The sequence below is a fragment of the Coccinella septempunctata genome, chromosome 1, assembly GCF_907165205.1.
Source record: "Coccinella septempunctata chromosome 1, icCocSept1.1, whole genome shotgun sequence".
NCBI classification, from domain to species: Eukaryota; Metazoa; Arthropoda; class Insecta; order Coleoptera; family Coccinellidae; genus Coccinella; species Coccinella septempunctata.
In genome coordinates this window covers 41,581,982-41,594,071 of record NC_058189.1, presented here as the reverse complement: position 1 = coordinate 41,594,071, position 12,090 = coordinate 41,581,982, and the positions used below count along the sequence as shown (strand labels likewise).

Sequence of the window (12,090 nt, the reverse complement as noted above, 5' to 3'; positions counted from 1 at the left end):
GCGTCAAGACCGTCAAGTACGCGTGCCGGGGTAGAAGTGTGGATGAATATTCCGTTGCTAGTTTCACACCCGTCACCATGTATAATATCTAAAAACCGAATTATGTATTATACATGATTTTCATTTTCAATAGAATTTATGGCGAAGATGCTTATGTGACAAAAAAATACGTGTGGTTGTTAACTAAACCTTGTAGTCATGTTGGTAAGTGATTCAGTTTTTAGTTCAATTTATAAATACTTATATATGAATTGGATTATCATCAAGTGTCGGCAACGATTTTTTCGATAATATTAACTTTCAATAATGAATACTACCCTCTTATGTCTTTCAGACTTTTGCTAGTGAAATCTTGGAAATATTGAAATCTTTCTCAGAGCCTAATTATTATTAGGTAGTTAAAAGTGATGTCATTAATAATAATAATAATGGGATCTAGAATTCTTGAACTTATTAATTATGATCACCGCATGCGATGAACATATTCCTGTTCTTAAAAACAGATATCAAACCTTCATATATACGGTACAAGCCAAATAGAGTTAGTATGCATGTGCATACTAACTCTATTTGGAACATGGGCTCCTAAATTTGCCTCTACAAGATTCTCTATAATTCATTTTTAAAATGTTCCTAATGATTCTCTTCTGGACCACAAGTATTGACGTTATTTTGCAGTTCCCTTCCCGAAAAATAATTCCATATCTCAAAATCGACCCTAGCCAAATAAATTATCTCTAATGTATTTTCATTCGTGACTCGGGTACAGTGGACTCTAAAAGAACTGGAAGGGCCTCTTAGGTGCCGAAATACGACGAAAAGTTCGTGTTAGAGTTCAATGCTCGTGTATTGGGCTTAAGTCTTGATTCCATACCCCACATTGATGGACAATTTCAAACATGTTTTCTCCATGTGTTCTTCCCAATTAAGAATTTCATCAACATAATACGCCCAAGAATTTTGTGTCCGATACAATTTTCACTTCGAAGGTCATCACAATATGACAACAGAGAATGGTTCAAGGACACAAAACATTTCACACAATTAAAGAAAGCTTCATTAAAAGAATGGCATATTCTTTTATTCAGTTTTGATATTAAATGTATATCAGAAAATATCAAAAAAGCTAATCGAAATAATAAAAATTGTTCAATTTTTTTAAACAAATTATGAGGGTAAAGAAAGAAGTTGAGTATTGAACTTGTCTTTTAAAATGAATTTTTCAAGTAGGAGAATTGAGACATATTAAAACATGTTCTGGTTTTGGAAAAACTGTCGGAAATACCTATTTTATTTTTTCTCCACACATTCTTCTAAAATTTTTTATTGCGGAGTTCTTGTGTAAGTTTTTTCCTCAATCAAGTGATTTTAACTTGAAGACAAAGCAGGGTTTTTGAACTTACCTTCATTTTGCTGAAGAATCACCTCAGAACACATTTCGCATCAATTTACAAGCATAATGTGTGTTGGGTGACAGAAATATGGATTCGAATATTTTTTAATGAAAAAGCCCCTAACCTATTCGTCGTTTTCAAATGGTTGTAGACATTTCAATAAATTAACATATATCTTCATACCAAAAATATATTTATACCCGTTGATATTTTTCGTAAATTTGGTGACTAGATTCAAGGAAAATATTTTTCGTAAATTTCGTTACTAGATTCAAGGAAAATGCACCATTGTATGTTTCAAAATTGATCTCGATATTCGTCCCAAAATCAGTATCCATAAAATATTCACGAATTCTTCCACTTCAAATAAGATTAAAAATAAAATAAGCCTTGTATTTTGAGCACATTTATTTTTTTTATTTCTTCGAACATCAATAAGCCTGAATCGTCAACAGTCGAAGGAGCGATGACAATTTCACAACATCGAATTACTTACCCACCCTGCTTATTTTATATGATGCATATCATCGGGTGGGACGTTGTTTTCATGTCGATATTTCTCACACCCCGAATGCGTTCTTTCACTGTTCCGTTACGGACAGTTCTGGTTCGAAGTGGCTGTGATGCTCGTTCGGCGTGAAATCGAATTGTCTAGACTGGACGCCCTGACTCGTCATCGTCGCCGTCGTTTGGGTAGCGTCGCATGCGCGCGGCACGCGATATGATGGGCGTCTTTGTTTGATATTTCCAATAATAAAGCTCAGGAAATGACCATAAGGATGATATGAGCCATGGAAAACAAAACATATGGAATAGGTCACGCAACAGTTAGGTTGATATGAAAGGAGCTGAATCTTCCATTTTTATCGTTCCATCAACAAAAACGCATCATAAAAGGTTTCGATAACAGTGCAAGACCCAAAGTTTCAATCAAACATGGTGTTCTGTAGATTGTAGATCTAATGGATACCACTCACGAGGCGTTTTTCCGGGGGCGATCGTATTCTAGGGCGGCCACAGACGGGGCTTCCACTCGGGACTAGGAAGCCCACTTTGGGTGTAGCATCAAAGAGTATCTCTCGGTTCCCCTAGTATGAGGAATCCCCAGATGTTGGGGGTGTTGAAAGTTGGGGCTGGTCAGCCACACACGGGGATTTCTGATCGGCATTCCTCGATGATGCCTACTCGAAACCTCCGAGAAAACGCCTCGTGAGTGGTACCCATAAGGGGCGGTTCATTGCTCTGCCACCGAGATCTATTGTGCCTTGTGCCCTCCATTAGAGCTTTTCTCGTCCTCCAGTTCCAGAGTTCTGATGAATTTCAATATCTGGAATGGCTTCAAGGTGGGTTATTTCCTGACTTCTACAAGTTACTTGTCCAAAGCATTTTTTGCGAGCCATTCCGTCACCGAGTGACCCGGAGTTGCCTCCCCCTCCCCTCAGAATCTACACTCATCAGTTGCTAGACCCATTCTCCTTCCCGCTTCTTGCTTGATGAAGGTGCAATGTCCAGTAAGAAATCTGTCTTAACAACACAAGTAGGTACAATTTATAGACACCACAGGGACGTTTCTCACACAGTAAGATGTCCCTGAAACAGACTCTATCGGGACAAAGAACATACTAGGGTTGGTCCATTGTCATCCCTTGGCTGCCAAAAAGGACATATTTGGGACGTACCTAAGGATATACCGGGTACTACAGCATCCCTAAGATATCTCATGGGTACAAAATGGTAAATCCCGTGAACATCTCTAGGATGTTTCAGGTTTTTTTTTCCCATAAGATGGTACCCTTGAGTCAGACTATGCACACCTCACTGAATAATATCTTATATCACAATGAAATATTAAAATCTAAATTTGACTAAACACTGAACACAAGACTTACATACATTTTTATGAGTTGAAATCGCTAATATAACCAATAACCACTATTATATATATCCTATTTCATCCCCTAACCTGCTGAGGTCGTGAGGTCCGATACCTGTCCGTTAAGTGTGCGTCTTCGGTTCTGGCTGGCGAACACGTCCGTGAACCCCGTATCACGTTTGAGATCGGATCCTGTTTCATTCCGTCCGTTTTGCCCTGTAAATTCACTGATCTCGAGTCTTTCACTGTACGAATTTTATAATAGTGCCATTTGTGTTTCCTTGTACGACTCGACAAATATAATTTGTATACGTTGTTTTTGACTTCCACTGGTTGTCGGTAACACCCCAAACACCGAGGAACCTTGTCTTCGGCTCGTGGCTACCAGGGTACCAGGGCAGGTTTGCTATTTTCCCTTCAAAAAATAGCTGGCGCTCGAGTACCTCTAGAAAAAGACGTTACACATTCTAGAAACGTACATATTGGACAATAGGGAAATCTCGATTTACCTCGGGACATTCTTGGGATATTGTTGGAAACTATTGGTTTGAAATCACATATATACCTACCTGGCACCTTTACTATACAATATACTTCCAAAAAATATTAAGGGAACTAAGGCAAAACCAACATACAATAGGAACATAAAAAAATGGATTCGAAGCAAACCATCCATCATCTGGTGTACGTTCACTAATAGAAATAACTTCATTTAATACTTACCGTTCTAAATGTGTGAAAAATAATTTAATTAAGCATTGTAATATTTCATTAGTACAAGTGGGAAACTAAATGTTTGTTTTAGATCTCTTATACTAATTATTTACTTCAAACATGTAGTAATTTTTCCTTTGGAAATGAAAATAAACATCCGTGTCAGGAATTGCGATGTACCATAAACATCCCTTCAGAAGGTTTGTAGGATGACATGGGACGGGATGTACTGTACTTCAAGGTACACATCTTCGCCAGCAATACTGCGCTCACATTTACTACAGTCAAACGAGAATCTGGGCGACCAATCAGATTGGGACTTGCGAACAGAACGAACATCTGCTTTCGTTTTCGTTCCTTCCACTCAACCAGGAAACATTCAAGGGCATTGAAAAGCAACCGGCCAAAATAATAGAGTGAATCCTCTTGTTGATACTCTTTAGTACTGAATTAGAGGAAATATGGAACATATGCTATTGTCTTCGTCTGGGTTTCGATCTGGAGGGGGTTGAATCAGATCTCGTTTTATACTGAATGTCGCTCGAGTACTAGTCGATAATACTCAGAAGCGACTACCAGTATTTAATTAGGGTCCATCAATTCCAAACCAAAGATTATAGAGTTAGGTTAGGTAACTAACTAACTATAATCTTTGTTCAAAACTTCTTTTCCATCGGAGAAGAAGCTGTGTTGCTCTGACGAGGTCGAATGAGACCGAAACCAAGGTCAGCATCTGCCTTTCTTCGGTGGGACGTTCTCCCTCCATTTAGTTGTTATGACGATGGCAAATTGGCTAGTTCAATTCAGATCGTGAAACTTGTTGATATTCATATGGGCGGTTGGTATGCATTTGAATTAATTATTATCATCAAGAATATTTTGTATTATTATCAGAATATATTCAGTCAGATACATATACCACCCGCCAATATGAATATCAACAACTGTGACGATCTGAATTGAACTAGCCAATTCGCCATCATCAGGAAAACTAAATGAAGAGCAACACAGCTTTTTTTCCGATGGTAAAACGTTTGGATTTGATAGACTCTTATTGAATTCAATCATCAAAATTCAATAGGAATTAATGACAGCTCTGTAACAGTAAGCACTAGGGAAAAATGGATTGCATGTTTCCGACCCCGATTCTCAAAATGACCAAAACCGCATCACTCATCATATCTTTTTTCATTTCATTGAGTTATAAAATTAAAACTCATTTTTCTGCTATTTGAATTGGTGCTGCTCCTTCGTAAAGTTTCATTAATATCGAAAACCGAATGCAACATTTTACAGTCACTTTTTTATGTGACGTATCAATCAGTAACATTGAAGCGTCTCTGTGATATTGCTGAAACATTTCACTTGCTACATGAAACATTTCATTTATATAGGGTAAGAGATGTTTCAGAAACATCTACGGGATCTTAATGTCCTAAGACATTGATGTTTCAGTGGAAACATATCTCAAAAAACGTTTCAATAACATATATCATTGAAACATTAATATATGTTATTTTACACATACATTTTTTCCGATTGCAGTATTACTTAAAAAAAAATCCAAGACACATTTTTTACTGAAACAAAAAAATTATTGATTCTACTTCAACCTTCAAGTGTTTCATTGCAAAATTCAATATACAACATTGAATTTAAATCGTTGGTGTCGAAAACTTACAACATTTTCTGTGAATAAATAGTTTCTTTAACCATTAGCTTAACATTAAAATGCCGAAACACGTTTTGAATTCTGATCGTACCTAAAATTATTTTTGGGAAATAAAATTGGAAATTTTTCTTCAACCCCTTAGCCGCAACCCTATCCAACTTTGGTTTTTTAATTTGAAGCATATGGGCTCGTTGGAAAGCTCTCGGAAAATGGAATCCTACCATAATCTTTTCTTTATGTTTATAATTAACATTAGAAACTCAAAAGTCTTTTGAGAAGAAATATATTAATATTTAATCTGAAAGAAAACAAAGAGTTTAATGAAACTCCGCGTTTTCATTTATCAGTTGAAGAAATAGAAACTGATTTTATTCCAGGCTCATGCCCTGGGTCTGACCGACCCACACCAGTAGGGCACGAGCCGTCACCGGACTCTTCAACTAAAGGTTGTTTGTGTGTCCTCTGCTCGCAGATGAGATATGTAAACTTAACTATGAAACACCCTGCATATATATGCAGAGACTATACTATATAGTATATATTCAAGAATCACTTCTAGCAACGACAATAATGGCAATGTGAGGTTGAGTATTTTTAGGAAATGTTAATTTGGAAAATATAACCATAAAAATTGAAATACTTAAGATGCAACAAAATGGGATTGCTTTCAATTTTAACTTGCAAATACCTCAAAAAACTTCCCTCAAAATATAATTAATATCTTTATTAAGAAAATAACATCAGCATTCCATAAATAATATATTACAGTATAGGTAAATGTACAAATAAAATCATAAATTATAAAGTATATCGCGAACAACATATATAAAATTGTTAAAATTATTATTTGAAATATAATACACAAAAAATATTTATATAATATATATTTATATAGTATCTATTTCTAGTATATACAGTCAGCAGGAAGAAAATCTCTTTTCAGTTTGGTTAACGACCTGAAACAAAACTCTGATTTAGAATAACCAATAACTAAGCATCATATCCATAACGCAATGAATAAATAATCAAGGAAACATATCCAATTGAATTGAGAAGTGGAATTTATGTCGGTGAATAATAATTAAGGGGAAGTGGTACATACGATACGAGATCAAGGCGATCGACATTGGTTGCTTTACGGATGCTACCCCAAATACGAAAATGTGTCACATCTTTGAGCAATAGCCTGAATTACGTACTGAGTTAGTTGAAAAGTAGATATTACCACGAGAGAGGTAATATTAGGAATATTGAATAACACATTTTTAAATGTAACACTCTGTAGTTGACCTCAAAAATGGAATGGCAAGCTCAAATTATGATGATTTTCTTCAGATCACTTTATACCTTAGAAGGACCATTTACGAGCTAATGGCGAAAATGGTTTACTAGTTTTGAATTAAAAATCGTCAATTGCTTAGAAACTATCAGGTTTAGATGTAGGGAAATTTTATGAAGATAGTTTCGAAATTAATTTCAACGTTCAACGAGATATAGAAATACCGGGTGTGCCATTTGAAATAAGAAAGTTTTCGACAATTATTTGTAGCTGATGTTTGAGAATTAATGATGATCACTCTGTATATTCCAGAGTTGAAATTTTCTTTTATATGTAGGAGTCGTCAACTTACCTACCATGGCATAACCATGTAGTTTCTTCATTAATTGCTATTTAAAAAAAAACTCCATATTTTAGATTTTTCGCCATTATCTTGTAAAAGGTTCTTCTGAGCTATAAAGTAATCTGAAGAAACTCATCATAACTTGAGCTTGCCATTCCATTCTTGACTTCAAATATAGGGTGTTGCATTAAAAAAAGTGTAACTTTGGTCTTTATCTTTGTTTTCGAACACCCTGTATATATGACAATAATTTTAAATTGTGCTTTGCGACATCCTACACACACCACAAGAAAAGATTTTCGAAATATCTTCATTTACTCTCCAAAATGAGCGCCGCGTCTGGGGTGGGCCACTCGGTATAAACAATTGAATCGCCGATGTCACCCAGTCGTTATTTTTTATCGAAATATGTCGAAAAATCGTCGAAAAATGATTGTGAAAACAAGTTTTATTGACACCAAAGTTCATGTTTTTTTTTCTCATAAAAAATCAACTAGAGTGAAAAAAAAGACGGGGTGACATCAAGACGTCCTTAAACTTCAATTAAAAAAAATAAAAATCGAAGGCTTCTCGTAAGAAATTGAAAGCGTAAATTAGGAACTAGTGAATGCCGTTTTTGAATGGAGATTCTCGAGATATTTCTTCCCCATAAGAAAGATTGACAGCATGCAGACAATTATTGAATTCTGAGAAAGTACACCCTGTTCGAGTCCTGCCTTTAAATAATCAATTGAGTTGCTTTAATTCAGACGGATAAAACGGTTATTAGTGCAACAACTCCGCGCAGCGGATGTTAAAGTCGTTGATTATTAAAAAGTTTTACTATTTTTTCGAAAGCTATTGCCATATATTTAGTTGAAAAACTTGATTTACCGGGTAATCTTTACCCTTTCTTTGCTATGGAGAGTACAAATATGAAAAATACTGGATATGTCTACTTAACTGAAGCTCATTATATATTATAATAGTTCACTCTTCAAACCTGAAAGAACGAATCCTATCTTGATTCAAAATCATTCAGTTCTAATTCCATCTAACATTGATTCTTTATTCATTTATTCAATAAAAAAACTAACTGACAGCTTCAATTGACGAAAAAATCAATCTTAGGTGGTCCATAAGATGTATTACAGCCTTTTTATAGTATTAATCCACAAATTTCAACAATACACGTCTTCTAATATTTGTTGACATATGTAAACATAACCAAAAAGTTTGTTTACGGGCTTCAAGCCCTCGACGTGCACCAGCATTTCGGTTGGTGAAAAAGGAGGTAGGGGAAGGGAACGCGAGCTGCTCCGGTGCTTCACGCCCCAATCAAAATGAACGCCTCGGTGCTCGAGCGAGATGCACCGGAGCTGCCCAGGAGCTGCTCAAACGGTCAAAAAGAAAGCATAAATTGTCGCAGTCTGATCGCCATCGGACAAGCTATACAGGTTCGGAAAGAAATGATCTGCGGATAAGGTAAGAGTTCCAACGAATAAGAAACAGAGCGAAACTTAGCCAGTTCGAAAGGATAAGATAGACCGATTGAAGCCAGCGACTTCTTGTAACATTACGTGAGAATAATATAACACAGACTGCCCCTTCTTCTTCTTCTACGTGCGGTGCCCCACTGGGCTGAACTGAGGCCTCGTGACCAATGTTCTTCCGCTTGTGGTTGGAGAGATTTAAACTCCGTGACATGCTGACAAAAATGCCACAAGTCGACAGAGAGGTGTCCCTCTCACCATAGGAGTTGTGGGTGTTGTGTTTCCTAGGTGTGTCATCCTTAAGTCTTCAAGGTTGATACAGAAGAACAGAATGTGTCCAACCGTTTCATCCGTGCTCCTGCACCAGCGGCACAGGGAACAGCTAGTCAGTCCCATTTTATTTAAGTGTTAATTAATCAAATGGCCAGTCATTGCTCCAGTCACGAGACTCAGTTGTTTCTTCTCAAGAGCTAAGAGTTTTTTGACCCCAGGCACAGAGGATGGTCTCTCAATAAGAAGCCTCGACTGTCTGAGACCACTTCTCATGCTCCATCCAGAGGGAAAGTTCCTGTCTAGCCATATATTGAAGAAGTTCTTGACAGATGTACGACAGGTAGGCAACGCCGGTCCCGGACCAACAAAAGCTGAGCGGGCTCCCCGCTTTGCAAGTATGTCTGCCTTCTCGCCTGCGTGCGCCGGGCACCAGATAACATTCACAATGTTTTCAAAGCCTAGCTCCCGCAGAGCCTCCCTGCATTCCTTTACTAGGTGTGAGTTAACCCTTTCCTCAGAAAGGGATTTCAGGGTTCCCTGACTGTCACAACAAATATAGATGTGTTTTCCAGAGTACCCTTTGCGGATATTCTCCAGTGTGCAGGCCACAACAGCATACAGTTCAGCCTGCACTATGGAACAATCCTTCGCTCAGACTGCCCCTAGAAACAGGAACAAGAGATTTCACATAATTTCTTTGACATAGTGAGTGTCTTTGGACTTGAGCGAATTATGTAGATAACACTTCGAATTCTAAATGAACTAGCAGGCTAGGACACAGGGGCACATGCACGAGTGGGGTACTGGGGGTAATTCTCGTACAACATATGGTTTTGTTTTACTTTCGAAGGAAACGATGACTCTTCAGTAAATAGTACATTGGTTAAGAAAGAACCATTTTCAGTTTTTTGTTTTTACATCATCTTTCACAAAATTCAATTTTACTTTCATTCCTCAGGGAAAATCTCCATTTCTTTGCAAAATATTCAAAACATTTTATTCATTCATGTCATATTGTCCACAGATTTGTTGACTTGAACAAGATTCATCGGTTTCAAAGGCGTTCACTCGTTCACGCACAACATAACTATTCCCTCTATTCAAGAAGATTTTCATTCATGGATTTTGGAAGTTTACCGATATTGTTGCATTTTCGACAGGTTTGTACACATCGGCACTTCTCAATAGTATTATAAATAGTGCATTGTAGAAGTGATAAGCCTATCATGAACCTGAATGGAATTTTGAATTGGGTGATCACCGAAATACCGTTTAATAATTCGAAATTTGTCACTAACATTTAGGCCCGGTACTTTCACGTGCGAATAACAAAATTTATTCGATAGATAAGTCTTATTCTTAGGATAAGTAAAAATGCAGTCTTTTCACTTTCAGATAGTGTTATTCATCGAATAAATCTGTCATTGACACTCGTTAATAAGATTTTATTTGTCATAGATCGAATGTCGGTACGTCATTATTGGTTGAATTTTTTAGATTCTGGATGTATGGTTATTCTTTGTGTGATTTTCACGAAATATTTGCTTTCTAGTTGAAATTATGACAATTTCTACAATGCGGTGTCTTATTTTACATTAATCAGTGAAAAGTAGTATACCGAGTTTTCATAGAATTGATATTCGTCAAATAATTTCATCTCAAAGCTCCGAAATAAGGTATTCTTCAGATAGGAAATTATTTGACAGATACTTATTGACATTGAATACAATTTATTCGAAAGTGAAAGCACCGGGCCTTAGAGGAAGAATAGTTTTATTTTCAACCGTTATGTTCTTGCCCTGTGCACACGCTTTGCTGCGGCCTTGATTCAACTGAGGCTAGCTGTGTACTCGCCCCGTCGCGGGAGGCAAGCTTCTATCGGTCTATCTTGCTCTTTCGAACTCGCTGATTTGCGCTCTCTTTCTTATGCGTTCTTCGCAGATTATTTTCTGGACCGTAATATCCAGATGATATTAATTTAAACTGTGCCACTGTGGCAGGTAATTAATTTCATCAGGTCTGCCAGTGACTCTCCTAAGTGAAATATGTCAAAGAGTGTCTTCTTTGTTTCCCAAACTGTCATCGTTGGGAAACCTTGGGCTCGCCCATTGGACATGCACGCAGTATCATGTCAAAACCTACGGTGTCGAAGAATGTATCTTCGAATTAGAAACATCGAGTTGAGAGCAGCCAAAAAAAATGTAAAATTTTTCGTTGTTCTGTAGTGAAAGCTGACAAAGTTTTAGGCAATTCCTTAGACTATAGAAAGACTTCTCAAATGTCTGAATTTGTTTTAAGCAATATTTCTTTACTCCACTTCTGCACAATATGATACAGATTATTACAGATCCTTCAAAAATACCTCATCTGAGACATCAAGTTATTGTTTCACATTAAACGTGAATCTAAGAAATATACCGGTCCAGCTTTTTAGGACTTAGGTAGTTAAAAAATGAAATTTACCATCACTATCAACAATTCTCACCTGCATCCGGAAAAACATTTGTTTGGAGAGGATATAATTTGTCCAATACTTCCAAATATTTGTCTCCTCTTTTAGAATCATTTTTTTGTTGCGATTGGTTTGAATATGGTCGATTGAAAAGGGGCCCAGGAGGTTGATAGTCAGGACAATCCCTCTTGGGCCAACGGTTCACTTTCTTATAAGTGTCTCTAGGATGATGGGTTTCTAATGTCCTTCGCCTTTCTTCGGAGCACGTTTGAGGATTTCTACCGTGAGAACTATCATTTCTTTTCATTTCTTGTTGGGTTGGTCGCCTTGATGACTCCCTTCTATAATCGCTTGAGGTTGAAGCATATGCACTGAGAAAACAGATTTCATTGTAATAATTCTGCAGAGACATTTAGGAAAAATTTGAGAATTACTAGCTGTTACCGCTTCCGTTGAAGGACGAATTTGTTCATAGGGAATTTATCTATGAACTGACAATACCTTTGTAAAGAAAAACATACATCACAATCTCACTCTATTACTGCGCCACCTAAATGATGTAAGTACCAGTTAGATTGTGACTCCTATCCAAACATCTCGGGTGGCTATGGAAAATCG

At 36.9% G+C, this 12,090-nt stretch overlaps 2 protein-coding genes across 4 annotated transcripts in view; both read right to left on the bottom strand.

Annotated features, from left to right (window-relative positions):
- LOC123322688 (melatonin receptor type 1B-like) overlaps positions 1 to 2,084 on the bottom strand; it is a 32,631-nt gene extending 30,547 nt beyond the window's left edge. For 2 of the 3 annotated variants that reach the window (XM_044910673.1, XM_044910675.1), the window contains exon 1: positions 1,891 to 2,084. The gene's annotated coding sequence lies outside the window, so the exon portion shown is untranslated. The remainder of the gene's footprint in view (positions 1 to 1,890) is intronic. The other variant, XM_044910674.1, reaches the window with a different exon arrangement.
- Positions 2,085 to 6,358: 4,274 nt separating this feature from the next.
- The window catches only part of LOC123306754, a 64,217-nt gene continuing 58,485 nt past the window's right edge, over positions 6,359 to 12,090 (bottom strand). The window contains exons 9-10 of the mRNA XM_044888879.1: positions 11,506 to 11,843; positions 6,359 to 6,609 (exon numbers count right to left, since the gene is read on the bottom strand). Of these exons, the coding sequence (XP_044744814.1) occupies positions 6,602 to 6,609; positions 11,506 to 11,843 (346 nt within the window). The 3' untranslated portion in view covers positions 6,359 to 6,601. The remainder of the gene's footprint in view (positions 6,610 to 11,505; positions 11,844 to 12,090) is intronic.